Source organism: Atractosteus spatula, chromosome 2 (genome assembly GCF_055471065.1).
Source record: "Atractosteus spatula isolate fAtrSpa1 chromosome 2, fAtrSpa1.hap1, whole genome shotgun sequence".
In the NCBI taxonomy this organism is placed as follows: Eukaryota; Metazoa; Chordata; class Actinopteri; order Semionotiformes; family Lepisosteidae; genus Atractosteus; species Atractosteus spatula.
Window position 1 is genome coordinate 42,542,295 of NC_142707.1, and position 19,847 is coordinate 42,562,141.

The following is a 19,847-nucleotide window of genomic DNA, read 5'->3' on the forward strand; positions in this document are numbered from 1 at the left end:
GTTAGCTATTTCAGCCTCTTGTTATGGGGGTGAGCAGTTGGTTTCACCCACCAGCCACTGGTCTTCTCTGAATTCTGCATACAAACTACGGTAAGTCATGCTCCAACATCCTGTCATCTTGCTGCTATGAGAGCCAAATATCCTCTCATGAACTCTCATCCTCACTGATAGCTGATGTGTGGTGAGCATCAGTTATCAGTGGCGCACTATGGCTGCCATCGTGTCATCCAGGTGGATGCTGCACATTGGTGGTGGTGGAGGGGAGTCCCCATTACCTGTAAAGCGCTTTGAGTGGAGTGTCCAGGAAAGCGCTAAATAAGTGTAAGCAATTATTATTATTATTATTACACTCCTCGTCCTGTTTCCCGCATACTCATTCCAATGTTGATTTCATTATCAATCAGAATGGCTCTTCTTTCATTTGAAATTTGTTGTCTTTCTCTATTTCTTCCCCTACCTCTTGCTCTATGTGCTCTTTGTTGCTCAATTGTTTTCTGTATTGACCACTTCTGCAACCTTTTTTATATTGGAGAACTGAGTGATAATATTTGACTGATTGTGTTTGTTCAGGTGAGGACTGTTATAGTTCATTGTCACTTTGAGTGTTACCAGGGGATTCACGTATTAGTAGTAATGGCCCAAGTGTTCTTACAATGACTAATGTGCTTATACACTGAGGATTGTGTGGCGTGTTTTGCAACATGAGTCAACCTGAATTGCAAATTGAATGTAATGAATGTGTGTTCAGTTCTGCAGAGCTGGTGCATTATTCTGGGAATTCTGTATTGAGATCAGATCGCTCTGTGTGTGCATGTGGTCACAGTAAATAAGCAACTGGGAAAAACTGTAAGATCACTAAAACTTGGAAATTGCATTATTCTGGATTGATCCATACCTTTTATTGTGTTGTTGTTACACTCGCCCCGCCACCCCACAGTGGGGCGTAGCTGTGCCCACCCTCACTGTTCTCCGGCGGGGCGTGTTGCAGTTTCAGTGGCCAGCAATGACATCTTCATCTCACTCCTGAGCCACCATTCCAGTTTCCCAGTGGAGCCCTTCCTGTCCCTGGTTTCCAGTTCCTTAGGGTTCTATCTGAGAGCTTTTCTCCATGGCTGTGCTGCCCAGAGGATTCCAATGGCTGAGAGGGAACTGGACGTCAAGTCTGAAGCGGAGACCCAGCCTAAGCAGATGTCTCCACTGGACCAGTCCAGATGGTGCCTGCCTTCCGTCCTCTTCCGGGCGTTTCCCTGGAGGACTGCCTAACAGGCAGCCTCGCCAACAGCACATGCCAGGCCTGGTCTCTTAAGGGCTTGTGTCTTGAATCAGCCCTCCAGTCGCTACAGCTCTCCAGTCCGCTTGCCTGCACCCCAAGCAACTGCAGTGAGCTGTCCACCCCTCCAGCAGCTGGCTGCCCTCTCTGTGCAGCCAACTTTTCCAGGGAACCCGAATGCAGGAATCTGCTCCTGGACAGAAGAGAGCAACACCCCAACGGCCCCAGCTCCCAGTTTATGTCAACGGACTTAATTTGACTTTTTACCCTCTTCTGTGCCCGTGGTGCTTTGAGCCGGCCACTCTCCCTGGTCTGTCGCATTTACTGTCTTGGGTCTGTATCACCCTCAGCGTCGTCACATTTCCTGAGGGACGGCGCTGTTCATGACAGTTGGTTCACATTAAAACACATACAGTAATATAAAACAAACTGTGCAAACCTCTTAGACATTTTGTATTGTCCTACTCTTTCCCTTCAATTTTCATTATGTATCAAGAAATAGTTATATGCAAAAAATAGTTCATCCTGATATGGGTGTATTTTCTGGCACAAAAAGTAGCCTTAAACTTCATAGATTTGTGAGGCAGTGGTTTCCAATCTCTAGAGGGACTCTCCACAACTTGCTTAATGTTATTTATGATTAAACAGCTCGTTGATTATGATGAACAGACACAGGTGGGAATGACACTGTATCAGACACTCCCACATTGAGTGGTCTTTCCTTTTATAGAAGTGCAATTGGTTAATTTTCAGTCAACACAACTGAATCAGGGCTGATTTGAAACGCAGACGTCAGTATAGAATTGATACCAATTAGAGATGACATTTGACCTTTTAAGAGCCAAATGCAAATGAGTAAATATGCCCCAAATAGAAAACTTAGATTCATTTGCTCATGATTAAGCAAAAACTACAAAAGACATTGTTCCTCCAGATCCACACTTAGGAACTGCTGGTGTAGAGAAAAAAATAAACCATGTTAATGATGAGGAATGACAGAAAATAAATTGGATTTTATAAGGAGTTATAAATAGCTACTAAAATACTTCATAATACCTTTTTTGTACAGTATGTTACCTTCACGTGCTGTGATTATATATTTGAAGATTTTCATCCATTTTAATTGAAGACTCCTTAATGACAAATCAAAGTTGTTACAATTGAAGAAACCTGATTGAGTCTTTAACTAAATAGCTGATGCTCATTTCTGTTCTTATCAGTTTAATAAAAGTGTATACAGTATACTGCAAGGTCTGTGTCTAAGATGTCTCATGACTTCAGTACAGCAGTGAATTCTGTTCAGTTAGCACAAGTCATTTAGCAATGGGCTGTGCGTTATTAATAATCCCACTTTAGATAGAATATCAGAAAGATCAATATGTCTCAGTTTCAGTTATTTTATTTGATCTATCCCTGGTGTTTTTAATCTGTATTAAGGTATGAGATATTTTGACCGGCACTCTATGCATTAAAATGGTGATTAAACTAAGATACAAAGATGTAAGAGACTCTAAAAATGTTCTACTCAGGGACTTGGAGTGAAGGCAAAGGTGTGATCACTGGATAACATTTGGAAGATGTACTCTTTAAAAATACAAAAAAAAACAAAAGAAAAAAATGTAAGCAAAAATACACAAAATGAGCGTTTGACAGTGGAGCCGTCTTCAGTGCAAGTGCTCTTTAAAAACAGACGAATGACAGTTAAGACAATATTGGTTCTAATAAATAGGGTGTTTAGAATATAGTAGCATTTTGTGACAGCCTACACGCTGAGACGCTGAGAGTGGTCGATAAACCAGTTTCGAGAATTTGCACACTGATCATTTTTATTATAATATTATTATTATTTCTTCAGAATCAACATTGCCTATATTCGGCGGAGGATGTTACCTTCTTTACCAGATGGTAAAAACACCGCACCCACTTCAGATGGTCGTTGTTGAAGTAGATTTTATGCACCTACGTAGTCCAAAGCATAGTTCTTTCCCACTTACCCGGTGCTTTTCTGCAGCATTTGCGAATGCAAGGATAAGGTAGATCCGTTCAGGTTTTCACCTCTGAAAACGGAAGGCAACGGGACCTGGGGGAGAAGGCACACGGCAGATCGTTCTAAGTGAGGATGAGACGCCAAAGTCTGTGGTTACATTTTAGGACCGGAGATTATTCGTTGCGTTTTCATTTTAGAACTTGAAGCCTCTAGGATCCTCTCAAACGTGTTGTTGGCTTTTGAAGATAATGCGATTTAAACTTACTTGTCACATTCATAAACCTTTTCAATCAAATTCTTTTTAAGCGTCCAGTTATTCAATGGAGCAAGTGTATTTGGAGGACGATAACTCAACTTTGTGGAGCACGGTGATAGATGGTCGCCCTTTCTGCATTGACTGGAAGGATGATGTGGAAGGTGCCGTCTGCCATCTCGCCAATATTTTCTTAGTTTTGGGTTTCATGGGAGGAAGCGGGTTCTATGGGCTTCTTTACTTGTTTTTCTTTGTGGCACTTGGTTTTCTCTGCTCGTCGATTTGGGCATGGTTAGATGCGTGTGCTGCAGATACTTTTTCGTGGAATTTCAGCCTTTTTGTGATCTGTCTGCTTCAAGTCGTCCACGTAGCATATCGTCTCCGGAGTGTCACCTTTGATAAAGACTTACAAGATCTTTATGCTTTTATGTTCAAAAAACTGGGGGTGTCCCTTACCGCTTATGGGAAGATAGTTTCTTGCTCCGAAGGACAGATCCACACTATCGAAAAAGACCATTGCTATGCAATGGAAGGCAAAACGGCAATTGAGAAACTTTCCATTCTTTTGTCTGGAAGGTAGGTTAGAAATGTAGATTTTCGTTCACCTTAAATTAATACAGTTAAGCGTGTGTCTCTCTTGTACTTTATATTCATCTTAATGCGTGTAACATTTTAGTTATCCCCATACAGTTCTTATAATGTAACCGGTATTTTTGTTTTGGCAGAATCCAGGTGACAGTTAACGGTGAGTTTTTACACTATATTTACCCCTACCAGTTCCTTGATTCACCAGAATGGGATTCTCTGAGGCCTTCAGAAGAGGGGATGTTTCAGGTAACTGTTTCAAGAATGTTCCATGAATGTTAGAGTGCATTAATAACAAATTTAATTAACTGAAACTGACGAAAGGTATTTGTGAAGCTGATGCATCCCGGTTTGCACACCTCTGTAATCAGACTGACCAGACTTGCTAAAATTGTAGGAGTGATAAACGCAAAGTAGTTATATCAGTGCTAGAATAAAGTAAACTATTTTATCGACATATTCAACAGTTCCGCTGTTTTTTTACGGTGTTTTCAGTTTTGGATGTTTTTTTGCGAATAGTTCTTTCTTAGGGCTAAAACTGAATTGACTTTCATTTGAATATGAACGTTTATGTTTCACTTTTAAACTTTTCAAATGTCGTAATGTTAATTGTTGCAGTTCAACTTGATTTCCAGAAACGGGAAATGTTACTGAAATGTTTTTCCTCCACAGGTTACGCTGACAGCCGACACTCATTGTCGATATGTAGGCTGGAGGCGTAAAAAACTTTATTTACTGTTTGCAAAGAACCGTTATATCGCCAAAGTGTTCTCCCTCCTTGTCAGGAATGACATAGCAGATAAACTCTACTCACTCAGCGACAAGGCCTATGACAGCAATGGATTTCGATATGATCTTAGATTACCCAGTTTCTGTCACGTGGTTGTCCCGGATTTAGAAAAGAGAGGCATCCAAGAACCAGAGGAGCAGAGTTAAACTGATCCTCATCGAAAGGAACTCTGCTGACCAGCACGGTCGGATAATTTTATTGATGGTCTGTTTATCATCAGTTGCCTTTCTAGTCATTTTTACTCTGGGAAAGTGCTGACTTCTTAATTCTGAACTGTATGCAGCACATATAAACAATACTACAAAAGAGTTGTACTAAATATGTATTTTTATCATCTGAAAAAAACTATTACAATACATTCAGAATTATATTTTATTTTGAAATATAATTTTCAATAAAGTGTTGGCCTGAGTTTCTTGATATATATCCACAGTAGATCCTTGTTTAAACACTGCCTTTCAAAGGTTTTAATTCACTTCTACTGATGTTCCATTTTGTTTAATTGAAAATGATGTATACACTTTTTTATATGATTTTTTTCAATTTGATTGCTCACACTGAATACTTTTATAGGTAAATGTCAGGACAAACTGCACGTACAGTATTGATTGCATACGTATTCACCCCTTTGCTACAGTATGACAAATTTAAATTAGATCAGTAGTTGCATATAATTACTTTGAGAAGTCACAAACTAGTTTCTGTGATTAGCATCCATTGTGCTAAGGATGGCTGTGACAGCATTATGTTGTGGGGCTCTTCAGGAGGGACTGTGATGTTTGTCAAGATAAAAAAAATGGATATAGTAAAGAACAGGGAGATTTTAGGGGAAAACCTGCTTCAGTCTGCAAAAAAAAACTGCAACTGGCATGAAATTTAACCTTTCAGCTGCACAGTGACTCGCAAACTTTGTGGCAAGATTTGAAGATTGCTGTTCATTAATGATCCACAACCGAACTAACAGAGCTCAAGCACATTTTTCAAGGAAGAATAGGTGAAAATTGCACCATCCTGGTATACAAAGTCACAAGTCAGTTACATGATCAAAATACGTCTTAGGCTTTTCGATTTTATAAACAGATACCTTTATATTTTATATTTGACTCAAAGAATTGTGAGGAAGTCAAACACAAAAATAATATTAATTAGATAGTTTTCTTTACTACTTAAATAGAAACTTATAATTATCTCACATTAATTTGCATTGCATTTTTTTCATTCATTCATGCCTGATATTGTATCAAATGTCTCAGATCTGTCTATAAATTGTGACTATAATTGTGCTATAATATCCGAACCACTGGTCTATTCAGCTTAGTTTATCCACAGAAGAACACCATAGTGTTATTGATCATTATTTGACTTGAGCATAAGAATATGTCTTTGGCCTTTAGATTTGTACTGAAATATCTCAGGGGAACAGGGATTGACTTTTAGAAGGAAAGATTAAATCAATTTAAAATGGTTTCAATTTGAAATTCTTACAGTACTTGCAATATAACATGTCTGACCTAAACATGAAATTTGAAATACTGAAATAGTGATATTCAAGGAAAGTCTTATAGTGTAGCAAATTCCTTTTGGTGTGGAGATGTCAATGTTTTGTGTACATTTAAAGCAGTTCATTTGAAATTTGCTGTTGTAAATATAGAGTTATAGTATTTTATAATTGCAGTCATTGCTTCCTTTAAACACATTGATGTTTAGCCTTCTTTTAATACATTTTCATAATCACAATAAATCCTTATAAAATTTCACTGTTTATTATGTGCTACAAGTATATTTCAGAGTTGATCATCACAGCTCAGTCCAATATACTATATATACTATATACTCAAGTCATTCTTATGTGGTTATATGGATTAAGTGTAATCCTAAATTGTCCCTTCATGCCTGTGAGAGATGTAATGTACTGTATGGGGAAGTTAAAATGTAGAAAATGTAGGTGATATTTTAAAAGTTGATCTGTGTCTTGGTCAGTGAAATAACTGTTTATTACCCACTGGTAGAAGTAGAGGTCAAAACTTTTGTAATAAATGTATATTATTTACATACTCTAAATAAAAAATCAAAATAAACACTTTGTACTTGGAACAGGAAAGATGTATTTATTGTAGTGTAGAATAAAATACATTTTATTAAGAATTTTGCCTTTTGATTGACTGCAGTAATCTAAATTACATGCAATGCTGTCAAAAAATACAAAATGATTTGCACAGGGTCTAATGAAAAGCACATGTATTAAGCTAGTTAGAATGCAGGGTAGCTTTCATGATGAGTCACAGACACTTTTACCAGTATTGGACTATTTATATCTCGGCTGGAATGGTGTTGGAGCATTCCTGTTAGCAGACGAAAATACATACTTAATTCATAACAAGCCTGTTTAAACCTGTTTAAAAGCATGTTCAAATGATTGAATCAAAGTGTAACTACTACAAACTGATAAACTGTAAACAATCAAATGAGATAATACGAACTGTAATGTTGATATCCATGATTTGTGTACTGCTTCATGTTAAGTCTTAAATCATACAAGTAAAGAAGTAATCAGGGTAGGTGGCCAATAACTATTATGTTTTAACTTTTTTTAAAAAATTAGGTCAAAGCTTTGAATTTTGGACTGAAAGTATATTGTTGTAAATGGATGTGCAGTAAATTTGTTCTTCATTGTAGTGAAAGTCATTTTCTCCCTTAAATTTCAAAACGTTCTCTTTTTTTCAACTGTTTTTGCATATAATGTTAATGTACTGTAAGGATTCTATTGTAAATAGAATAATTACAATACAGTAAACAAAATGTGATTGTTTTTGATTAACAATTGAATGTAGTGAAGCTCTTTGTAATTTTCCCATAACTGTTTCTGCAGTATATTAAGCTTCAAGGTGATGTTAAACCATTATTGTTGTTGTTGGTAGTTGTTTCTTCTGTGTTAAGGGAAAAAAATGAAATTGTTTATTTTATGATTATAACCTTCCAACACTTTTTTTTTCAAAATCCTAATAAATGTTTGCTATTTTTAAGTTGCATGCATGTTGAACTTGTCTTTCATACAAGAGGTGTAAAGTAATATATAAGAGCATGTTTTATATGAAACACATTGCGAATTCAGGTGCTTACAAGCAAAAACGCATATTTCCTCCTTTCCTCTCTCTCTGGCCTGCATTAACCATTTCACAATTATATTAGAGACTGTGGAAAATAAGATTTTGTGGAGTAGTGAACAATGTTCTGCTTATGAGACATTTTCAAAAAATGCAGGTGAAGTATTTGCATAAATAATAGAGCAAAAGTTCCTGATCTTACAGTCTCATCTAAAATGGAAAAAAGCCATCATATTAGACTGTAAAACACAATATAATTTGGGGGTTCTTTATATAATTAACAATTTGCCTTACAGCATTCCATATGATTTATTTGATGCACTGTATGCTAAGAACTATGCTTCAGAGTACTAAAACGTTTGGCAGTTTCAAATTGTGATAATTTTTTTCATACTTCTGCCTTAATTTATGGACACTTCATTATTTTTTCTTTGTTTTTGCGGGTATACATTTTTCTGTGATGGGTCTCTAAAACAATTTTCTTTAGACATAACACTGACTCGTGGCTGATAACTAACATCCAGTCGACAGGACACAGACATGAAGTAAAACTCATAATGTTGATTGTTATTCTTGCCGTTTCCCTTTGATGTCAGCACTTTCCTGATCAACATTTGATTAAGTACAGTCTCTAAAATACTGACAAGGGATCTGAGATTACCTGTCACCTTAAAGCGCTGTCCAGGGTGCTGAACGCACCTTGCATATTGTCAAGTCAGCTGTAAGAAGTGAGGACTGTAAAATTTGAAAAAAAAAAAAGACTACTGTAACCTTACAGGAAAAAGCATGCCCAGTGGAAACGATTAAAGTGCTGTCATTCACTCCATTCCAAATTGTAAACAGAGACTATTGTTTGAATAGTTTCTCAAAACCATCCCGGTGTGAAATTAATCAGATAAGGAAGTCACGGTGTTTTGCGTCGAAATTTAGCTATGTTAGCTATGAAGTAATCTTTTACTATGAAGACTTCCATATACCGCGATTTTCATCCATGGCTTACTAACTAGTTTTCAAAGACTCAAGATAACAAAAATATCAAGGTGGCCTTCGATCTTGGTAGCGAAAATATTATTGCTAAAAAAAGTTAAATAATAATATTAATAAATTCTCCTGTAGTTTACTTTGTCTCCCCCTGGTGGCGTTCCTGCACTATGCACACTCGGAATGTCTGGGCGGCGGAGACGGCTGTTCCCTCGCTTCTTGCCCATTTTAGTAAAAGACTGTCAGCAGCAGAGGTGGAATGCGAAGATCACATTGTGCAGCCCTGCTTCATACGGGTTTACAGTTACAGTTCTACCTTCTTTTTTGTTAGGTTTCTTTTCTTTATTGATTATTATAGATTGTATTTTCTTCTGCAGTTTACCAAGAGGTGTTTTCAAGAGACGGTAAGTGCACATAGCAAGATTTCAGTCCATATATTTTCGAACTGGAATTTGTCAGCTCCTTGTTAAAGTGGATATATTTGGGATTATTAAAATCAGACAAAAAAAATCAGCATTCGGGGAAGGTTCGTGTAAGGTAAGTTTCCGTGTCACGTGTCTCAACGTTTGTTGTGATATTTTTATTCCATTAATAATATTGCTGGTTGCACCATCACACATTTTTTAATTTGGACGAAAAAGAAAGTTGGTGGAAGGAAGCATGGTGACGAGCTATTTGTGACGAAACATAATAACCTTAACTTGTAACAGTGTTTGGCATGCGTTTATATTTTAAGTTTTATATTGCAATTGTATCTTTTACATACTTTTCTAACAATGTCGTCTGGACCTTTACTCTCAGTAGCATTTTGTGCAATTTAGGTTGGATGGCATTTCTTGCAAAAAAGTACAACGTACTACCTTGTAAACAAACTTACTCATATTTTCGAGGCACAATAAATCGTATTTCAAGAATACAGGCAAATTACTGACCTGGAACTACCAAGGTCTCTGCTATAAGCACTAGTAACCGCAGTTAGATTCTGAAGCATATTTTAACTTTGACCTTCATGAAGCAGAAGTTACGGTAGCATTGACTAATTATTATTTATATACTGATGTTTTAAAATATCTTTAAAAGACCGAATAATAAAATTAATTTAAGGAATGTTTGTAAGTTATACTCGTGTTTTGTGAATATAATTGCATTACGTGTACTTCTATATTTTACGTTTGTAATGTTGTATCATTTTGAATGAGAACAAAGAGTAGAGTTTACTACTCCTCTTAAATTCTTACAATATCAATAACGGTGTCAGGTTATACACTGGAAGTTCAGCAAACACTGTATACGTATAAGAAAATAAACCAAATTAAGTCACATGATCATGTGGAGAAGATTTCTTTAAAAAAAAGATGAAACAATTTATTTTATCAAAGTTAAGGTCTACATAGTTCCAAAGTCAACTTTTAGTTCTTAATAGATTTCAATAAAACAGCTGGGTTTCCCTCCTTGTTTTCAAGCTAAATCCTTCAGAAATTACCAAGTAGGCTTATACCAGTTTGACCTATTTGTTAATTTAACAATATATTTGTAACAACCTAGGCATCTACTTCCAGTATTTTCTAAATATTTAATGTGTACTGAGAGATTTGACTTGATCAAGAACTGACATGTCTTTTAACATTACTATACTGTTACTGATACAAACAACAAATAGACCTGGTAACATAGCACAATAGGTAATATGGTTGAGAGTGAGATTGTTCCTCTGTATGTACATCACCCAAGAGAACACCCAAGCACATGTTACAAGGATAAAAACCGTGATTAATCACGATTAGTCAATATCAAGATTAATAGCTGACCAACACCTTTTTTCACATTTTTATCTAGGTAATATTCATGACTTCTCATGCCTTGCCAGTGTCAGATTCTGTTTAAGATCTAAAGCTGGTTAAGTCTTTCAGAGTTTTTTTCTAGATACCTGGATTATTATCTTAACAAAAAATTAATTATGTGAAAGTGAAATGACATGACAATTAATTAAGACAGTAATTAAATTAACAGTTATTAAGTTTTGGTTACATTATTATCATCACCAACAAATTACAAATGTTTAAAAAAGAACTTTGGTGTTTATATTTTTATTAAATAGCGTTTTTCCCCATTATTAGAGTAATTTGGTAAAATAACATTTTCTTTCTTTGAGTTTTTTAGAGACATGAAAATAGAAAACAGTGCAAGAAAGGAAATATTGTAGGAAGATAAACAATATTTTATACAGTTTTATTAACACAATATAGTCTTCTTTCATCTGTTTATTAGAAACTCATAACTCCTTTAAAAAATTATCGGCTTACAGAAAATATATAATGTTTTTTTTTCTTTTCGTTAATGTAATAAAATTTATTTTAAACACAACACTCCAAATATTCACTGAAAATGATTAATCAACCTCTCGCATAATCAAAGCTAATAATATTCTAAAAAAAAGATTTCCCCTTGACTTACAACCTTTACCCAAGGCTAGTTCTACCTAGTATTCACTGAAAAATATAATGCTGATGTAATGATTGAGAAGGGGCAGATACAAGATAAATATGTTTGGATTTTCAGGTACTAGCTCTATAATTTACTTGTACATTTATGTGAATGCTTGTACATTTATGTGGTCTTTTGGTTCATCTAATGCTGTATCCTAGTAGCTAGCTGATCTGAACATGGCAGGTTAGCTTGTTCCACACTTCCATACCGTGATGCTCATTAAAATAAATACCATTGGATATTGATCATTTTGAATTGGAATGTTATATAAAAATGAAACAATTATAGCTTAAAGTATTTTTGTGGTACAAAAGACATACTCAGAGTACATCATATGACAGAATACACTCTTTTGCAGTTACATAGTAAATAACAACTAAATGGGAAATGTTTTTCTCTTTCAGTTTCTTTTTCCTATTTTAGTTAGAGTTCCAGAATGGCAGCTTCCACAGAAACAACCAAATACTTTTTGACTACATTACCTATGGATTATAGCACAATAGTAAGTGGCGGAAGTGCAGAGCAAAATGTGACCTCTTGTGAAGACTGGAAAGAAGTCCACCACTTTGTGTTCCACATGGCTAATCTCTGTTTCGCCGTCGGCCTTATTATCCCAACTACATTCAACCTGCATATGATATTTTTGCGCACCATGCTGATAATAGGTATGTAGACAAACTTAGTTGTTAGTGCCTGTTTTTATTGACAACATAAACATTTCAGTAGCTCCCAAATACAGTATCTCTTGAATTTTGAAACAGCCTGATTCATATCCATAAAGGTTGCTGCTCTTCTTTGCTTATTTTAACATTTGTTTTTAAAAGCATTTTTCCTTCTGAAAGCTCAGCAAAGAGGGTAAGAAGTGTGTCTGTGTCCCGCTTTGCTCTATTATCCATTTTCATCAGCTCTCACGTTCTCCCCCTTGTGGCTGAAATGCCAGAAATATAAAATTGACTGAGAACAGGGTAAGTTAGATCTTTCACACAGGGCATGAATCAAGTAAATTCTTATATCAAATAAATGTGGATATCAAATATCCATTAATTGTTACTGTAAGGGAATGGCATAGAAATAGACTACAGTCTGCTTCAGTTTAACTTTGTTAAATACACTAATGACATAAAAAAATCATAGCACTAATGACATTATTAAATACAATGCTTTCATTTACTCTGCCTAGAAAGTATTAAACTTTAATAGCAAGTTTAAAGGCATCATTAAAGAGATTTTCAACACTGGTTAGACAGAAAAAAATAGCTTAAATAATGTATGCTTTTTGCCTAATGAATGGGGCTTGTAATTCTTATGCTGATATTTTTCAGGATGTGCACTTTTTATTGCCTGGGCAACCCTGTACAGATGTGCCTTGGATATCATGATTTGGAATTCTGTGTTCCTTGTAATGAATTTCATGCATTTCCTGTACCTCTTATACAAAAGAAGACCTGTAAGTGCATATTTTCTAAACATGGTGTTCAAATAGTAATATATTTGCTATCTTTTCTTGTTTATATGTTTTTGTATTTGGTAGTGGTCTGTTAGTATTTTTTGCAAAACAAAAAGAAATGCTAGGTTTCTTTTCAAATAAATTCAGAACATATCAGAGGAGTTATATCTTAATTAAGGTGGAAATTCATATAATTATATTTATGTATCTATTTTAATTGCATTTGGTTTTTATATGTGATCACTAACATAAATGCAAATATTTACACTTATGCAATATACAAATAAGGTGGAAAACACCCTATGTTATCTTTGTATAGATACTTTAGATACCTTTTTAGGCTAACCAGTAAGCTACAGTAAATTATACAGTAGGTGCTTACACAACCAGAATAGCTGTTTTTCATTCAAGAAATTGTTGCTTTAGTTTCACGTCTGCTCTAATCTCAGGTCATTCAAGCCAGATTCACCAAGGTTCCATAGCCTATTTTTATGGGGAAACTTGCTGTTGACATACAGTATAAGTTTTACATTAGCAAAATAGGCAACATACTTGTGTTATTCTCAATGTCATGAAAATGCAATGTTGATGTACAGAAAATCTTTGCAGGAGAGAATCTCCCCAAACAGCCCACAGCTGAGTTTAAGTCCAACTATTCAATGCTCAGTAATGTATAATGAAGATATCTATTTGCATGTGACTAGTTAACAGTCTAAATAAATAGAAGGTAAAGTCCATAATGGAGTCACCGGCCCAGAGCTCTTCCTAGTGCCCATGGCAATTGACTTTACTGGGTGGAACGCCAGTCCATCACAGGGATTACCCCCGTCAATGCTGGTCGCCCCTTGCACAGCTGGGTGGACTGGAGAAACTGCGAGAAATTACGTTTCTCATGGGTACAATGAGAAATGTCCGCAACAGGGCTTGAGCCAACCTGTCAGTTATGAGTCCAAAATCTTATCAGCAATAAGTACTGTGGTTAGGTAACTTCCATATTTGAGGTACAATGATTTGTCAGATCAGAGCTTACCCTGGACCCCATGGCATTAAGAAAACAGAGAGGTGGCTTCCCACTGCATGAGACACCGAGCAAATGTTATTCCCCATTCATACAGCTGGGTAAAGTACCTTACGTAAGGTACACCAGCAGTGTCTGCAGCAAAGACTCAAACAGCCCACTAGCCATTAGTTCAGAAACTTTTCTACTACACTGCACTACCCCCCAACAGCCTCAGTGCTCTCACTTCAATGAGTTTCTTTCATACATTTTTGGTAGAGTAAAATGCTTATTCTTAATAATAGGCAGTATATATTTCCTAATCCATTAATTGGGAAAAAAAACTAAACTCCCTGTCCATCCTAGATATTTCAGATTTCCTAGGTTAATAACCAGAGTAACATTTATGGTGGTCTGTGAAAGATATCTTCCACATACTGTATATACATAAGTGACTGTGAAATTGGACTATTTGGATTTGGAACATTGAATGTTATATTTTCTCCTATCAATAAACCATACAAAATTAAATTCAGTACCAATGACTTAATTTTTTACAGAATTATAACTGGCTTAATCCATTACAGCTTGTAACACAGATACAGATGTGTTAAAGATGCTGCACAAGTTACACATTTTCATGTAAAACTGATGACTACATCTTTTCCTTGAAACACATGTACATTGTCATTTCAAGTAAAAATAAACACATGGAACTCCTACCCTTGGTTCAGTAAATTATGCAGAAAAGTACCATTTGGATTTGTGTGCTCTTCAGATGGTGCTTTTACACTTTCATTGATACATTGATTGAAATATTCTGAAGCCATTGAAACAAAGTGTTCTGGTAAGCAGTTAATTATTTTATAACTGCTTAATAATTCTTAAATAGTATTGCTTCAGTGTACTTTTTTGTGTTTACTTTTTTTAATTTAAAAATTAACTGTAACAGGATCATTTATAAGCTTAGCGTGTTTGCTTGTTTTGTTCTTTTTCTACAGATTAAAATTGACAGGGAGCTGAAGTCTGTCTACAAAAGAATGTTCGAGCCCCTTCATGTACGTGAGGATATGTTCCAGAGGTTGACCGGTCAGTTTTGTACCATCCAGTCTTTGAAGAAGGGACAGGCATATGCTGCTGAGGATAAGACATCTGTTGATGACAGGCTGAGCATCCTGCTCAAGGGAAAGTATGCACAGTTTGTTCCATTTACCTCAGAAATCTGTATTGACCAGTGTTATCTCGGGGACTGAACTCAGGGCAATTGAAACCTAAGAGCTCCACAAATACAGTAGGAACAGATATTTTTTATAATTAAAAAAATACATCCAATCCCTGTGGTGCTATCTGCGTGGAGTTTGTATGTTCTCCCTGTGTTCGCATGCGTTTCTTCCCACAGTCAAAAGACATACTCATAGGTTAATTGATTTCTGGGAAAACTGGCCCTGGTGTGAGTGTGAGTGCGTTCGTGTTTGTCTGTCTTGTGATGGACTGGCTTCCTGGCCAGGGTGTAGCATACTTTGCACCCCGGATAGACCTTCCTAGATAGGATGAATAACACAGCATTTTTCATTATTAATTATACTTCTTACATTTCTAGTTTTTCACAGAGTCTGATAAAACATTTAGAAATAGGTGAAAATATCAACACAAAATTTGACAAAGGCTTAATATAAGTGTATGATTGGTAACAGTGCAGAGTCCTTTCTATCAAATACAGGATATGTTATATGTCCAAACATCTATATGGTTTCTTCTACATTTACAGAGAACCAATTTGAAATAATGTTGCTGGTTTAAGTTTTTTCCTGGCTTATGTTTAATATAACCTTATTTCTTATATTAGAATGAAGGTGTCATATCGTGGGCATTTTCTTCATAATATTTACACCAATGCCTTCATTGACTCTCCAGAGTTCAGGTCAACCCAGATGAACAGAGGTGAAAAATTTCAGGTAAATTCAACTTTTTGAATTGATCTAAACTTGTGTTTTTTTAAAACCTGTAAATGTATATGTTATCTAGTAGTACATTATTCAGAGTTTTTATGAAGCTGATGTTATTCAGCATAATTTATATGAAGGCAACACACCTGAAGAAGGCTCCACGGCCGAAACGTTGTGTTCTCTTTCTTCTTTTTTTCAGCATGGAATAAACCTATTACTTGTTCCTTTGCAACATTTAACGTTGTTTATACTGCTGTAATAAAAGGCTTTTCATATAGATAACTAATACTAACATAATATCAGTTAAGATAATAGTTTTCTGCCACCTGACTAAAATTTTAAGTTCTCACTTTTCTGTTTGTTGCAGTTTTCTGTTTAAAAGAATTAATCATGTTATTGTAAAGAATTTTGGATTCCAAAACCATGTGTTTAACTTAGATATTTAATTTTATTCTTTGAGAACACTTTCTATCTCATGTGTTATTTAATAAAATATAATTAATTTTTTAACATTATGAAAGAGAAGAGTGTGTCAAATTGAAGCATGGACCCCTTTAAAACAGAGGGCTTTCTTTAGAACAGCCCTCAAGAATATATTTGCAAAGATTGTTTTAAGTCTTTGGCCTTGATTTTTGGTAAGAGAAGACGCAAATTTCCCAGACATTTCTGTCATTTCTGGTTATTCATATCTTCACAGGTAACTATTACTGCTGAGGAAAATTGCAAGTTCTTGTGCTGGTCAAGAGAACGCTTGACATATTTCCTGGAATCTGAACCTTTCTTAAATGAAGTGTTTCGATATCTCATTGGGAAAGATATTACAAATAAGCTGTACTCACTGAATGATCCCACGCTGAATGATAAGGTACGGCTTTATATAACCATGGACTGACACAACGAAAGGATGTATTTTTGGTAAAGGTAGCCTTATGGCAGTTCATGCTTTGATTTTGGTTCCTTTGCAGACAGCTAAAAAAATTGATCGCCAACCAAGCCTGTGCTCCCAGCTGTCCATGATGCAGATGAGGAACAGCATGGCCAGCACAAGTGAAACTGATGATGTGTTAAACCAGTTCCTTCGCGGCTCAACAGCATCTTCGCTTTGTAAGTACAGGGAAAAGCAAATTCTGCTTTGTATGTTGTTTATAAACATAATGTACTAAAATGGGGGCAGCGTTTCCATACTGTTAGTCATTCCAATCTTGTTTGTGACCTTCCTTGATCTGGTTTAAATTTTTTGTTTTAACAAAAACACATTCAAGTCACACATTAACACATGAAAGTACAGGAATGGGTGAGACAGTATTTTTTTAAAAAGCAGGAAGGCTTTGAAGCTGATGTAAGATTTGGTTCTACAGAAATAAAACTAAAAAATGTACTTACCGGCAGTAAAGGTCAAAATAAGAGTTTATCCTTAAATATTAAGAAAATAATTTCAACTAAAAATAATTATGATTTTATCTAAAATAAACAGCAATATAGTGCATGAAAATATTCACTCTCTCAGCTTTTTCTTAATATTTCCTTACCATCTTCTGTATTAACTGCTGTTACAATTAGAATCATTTAATAATATTTTTACATAACATGAAATTATATTTTTTACCTATCAGGAATGCTGGCTTCTCTTCTTCGAATTTTGTTCCATTTGTAAATGCATATAGTAGTGCATACTACACTCAAATTATTGGGTTTACCATTACCCAAGGCTGCTACTTTGAGTTTCATATCACATTTCAGTTGGATTCAGGTTAAATGATTCAAGTCAAATGTCAAATGCTTTCCTTGATTAGACATTTTTTGCAACTCTGTATGCTCTAAACCATTGTCATTTTGAATTTTGGCTCTTAGAACAGATTATTCTATTACAACAGAATTATTATGTTTGCTGTAAACTCTCAAGTTATACTATAATTCAGCCTTTCCCCTTCTATGTATCCTTCAATCACAGAAACATTTTTAGTCTTTGAAGAGATATGTCAGGCCTACAGCATGGTAAAACTGATACCATGATAGTCAGTAAGCTGTTTTTGAAAGCAATTGTTAATGGTATCAAAGAACATGCTAGGTTTGTGCATATATCTGGTGTACGGTATATTTTTAGTTTTATGATTTTCTTTAGAAACACGCTTATGCCTCAACTTTGATTCATTCATGTCATGTTTGTTCAGATATTATTTTTGTATTCCCTGAAGAACAAGTATTCCTTATTTTGCCGGACCTACTGAATGTAGCCCTTTCACCATGTGAGGAGTTCTTATGGACCTCACATACTATTTGTCTCACTGTTTTTATGTATTTTATCTGATCTTTTGTGATGCCTGATGCACCTCTCAACTAACATGAGCATTGTGTAAATAGAAATGTTTGAATACTCCTGCCACTCTTGGTATGGATCAGTGGACATATTTTGCCACTAGGGCATATTTAGCATGTCCTGTTTTGAATATGGAGGCAGTAGTGGGTACGTTTTTGGACTCATAGGTGAGAGGCTATGGGGGGCATCTCCCCTCTGCTGACAGTGCTATTGTACACTTGATGAGGTACTTCACTTCAGTTGCTCCAGTCCACCCTGCTATGTTAGCATTGATGGGAGATGGTAACAGTGATGGATCACCTTCCCATCCAGGAGGATGGAGTCATGAAACCAGGGTTTCTTTGGTCTGATGAGCTGATGTACCTGACATGGACTTTATCTTTACTTTTACTGTGAAAGTTCACTGATTTTTTTACTTAAGGAAATGAAATCAGGAACAATTACAATTCAGGGCAGCTGAGGCTGATGGAACTTGCCTGCTGTTATCCCTCCCGAACTTTTGCCATAAACTCCATTTGTTTTAGGAAACATATACTGCGGATATGCTATCACAAAATGGGAAATAAGAATAGAAGCTTGCTTTCATTAACATTATGCTAATTATTCCTTGCACATTAAATTACATTCTATCTATGGACACTCAATTCAGTTTCAGTTTAAGCAACTAAGTGTTAAATGACTGGAATCTCCTGTCTTGTTACAGTTTCTAGTTTTGTTTGCTTTACGCCTGGATCTTATGAAATGAGCCAGTGAAGGTTCAACATACAGTAATATATTTAGTAAATGGTTAGTGCCTTTTTCCACTACCAAAGTCAATTCGCCTTCATCCCTCTTTTTTCAGACAAGTCCCCTCACACAAGGCCTGGAAAAATGAATCCAATTGAAGAAGCTATTGAAGATGATGTCTTTGAGCCTGCTACTCCAGTCAGACGCTCACCCCCAAGACATGGCAATGAGACCTCTGCTGAAGAGGTTTAGTAGGTGTAAATCAGAAATTCAGCTGATGTTAACCTTATGGAAGTTTACTGTGGTATTTGGTTCTATTTTCAGTTAACTATTTTCCAAAGGTTTATTATACCTTTACTTCCCATTTACCTTGCTTTGGTGTTGTTTTCTTTGGTTATCAAGCTTTGGCGTTCTAGGTTTTGGCATACTTTCAGCAGGATTTAAACTGGCTTTAATAAACTTCACTTTTTTATTGTGATACACCACTGTAAACTTTTATTAAGGTAAGATCTGTGTTGTACATTTTCTCCTATCATAAAGGTCTAGGTCTTTGTTATCACATCTAAAAAATGAATGCAATTTTTGAGTGACATGTATGGAAATGTTTAAAACTGAATAATCTCAATATTAAAGTTTAGTGTATGTATGATAGATACCCACTTTTATATCTAGATTTAAGTCCAGGTATGTATGGCAGAGTTCCCCTATAGCTATTCAGTGCATTGCTGAGTGATTGTTTGAATAGCAGATGGAAAACTCTGAATGAGGAATTCTAAAATACACTTAGAAAATAATTGAAAAAAGTGAAATAAAAAGCATTACAAAATATTTTAAATATCACATAGCACTCTTTGACAGGTAGCTTGTAATAAAACACCCCTGCTCTCAGAGTAGAACGGCATTACTCAGGCCTAATCAATAGTGCCAAAGTATGGATCACAGTGGTATTCGTGGGAA

General features: G+C 35.6%; 2 protein-coding genes across 4 annotated transcripts; both read left to right on the plus strand.

Annotated features, from left to right (window-relative positions):
* Nucleotides 1-3,408: 3,408 nt before the first annotated feature.
* On the plus strand, nt 3,409-7,912 carry popdc3 (popeye domain cAMP effector 3). Of its 2 annotated transcripts, none has more exons than XM_088934582.1 (3): nt 3,409-4,086; nt 4,236-4,344; nt 4,768-7,912. In XM_088934582.1, exons 1-3 carry the CDS (start codon nt 3,578-3,580, stop codon nt 5,029-5,031), a joined length of 882 nt encoding a protein of 293 aa, XP_088790708.1. In that variant the 5' UTR covers nt 3,409-3,577; the 3' UTR covers nt 5,032-7,912. The 2 variants fall into 2 exon arrangements, with proteins under 2 accessions (XP_088790708.1, XP_088790717.1); XM_088934591.1 differs by having other exon boundaries at nt 3,421-4,086; nt 4,236-4,255; nt 4,768-4,904.
* A 1,228-nt stretch (nt 7,913-9,140) lies between these two features.
* Nucleotides 9,141-19,716, plus strand: popdc1 (popeye domain cAMP effector 1). 2 transcript variants are annotated; one of them, XM_088934557.1, is made up of 8 exons: nt 9,141-9,374; nt 11,862-12,122; nt 12,780-12,904; nt 14,903-15,090; nt 15,748-15,856; nt 16,545-16,712; nt 16,813-16,951; nt 19,006-19,716. In XM_088934557.1, exons 2-8 carry the CDS (start codon nt 11,894-11,896, stop codon nt 19,140-19,142), a joined length of 1,095 nt encoding a protein of 364 aa, XP_088790683.1. In that variant the 5' UTR covers nt 9,141-9,374; nt 11,862-11,893; the 3' UTR covers nt 19,143-19,716. The 2 variants fall into 2 exon arrangements, with proteins under 2 accessions (XP_088790683.1, XP_088790693.1); XM_088934567.1 differs by having other exon boundaries at nt 9,200-9,507.
* Nucleotides 19,717-19,847: the final 131 nt, after the last annotated feature.

Coding starts and splice junctions, on each gene's coding strand:
- popdc3 (XM_088934582.1), top strand. CDS start 3,578: ATGGAGCAAGTGTATTTGGAGGACGATAACTCAACTTTGTGGAGCACG. Junction 4,087..4,235: donor TCCATTCTTTTGTCTGGAAG/GTAGGTTAGAAA, acceptor TTGTTTTGGCAG/AATCCAGGTGACAGTTAACG. Junction 4,345..4,767: donor CAGAAGAGGGGATGTTTCAG/GTAACTGTTTCA, acceptor TTTCCTCCACAG/GTTACGCTGACAGCCGACAC.
- popdc1 (XM_088934557.1), top strand. CDS start 11,894: ATGGCAGCTTCCACAGAAACAACCAAATACTTTTTGACTACATTACCT. Junction 12,905..14,902: donor TCTTATACAAAAGAAGACCT/GTAAGTGCATAT, acceptor CTTTTTCTACAG/ATTAAAATTGACAGGGAGCT. Junction 16,713..16,812: donor ATCCCACGCTGAATGATAAG/GTACGGCTTTAT, acceptor GTTCCTTTGCAG/ACAGCTAAAAAAATTGATCG.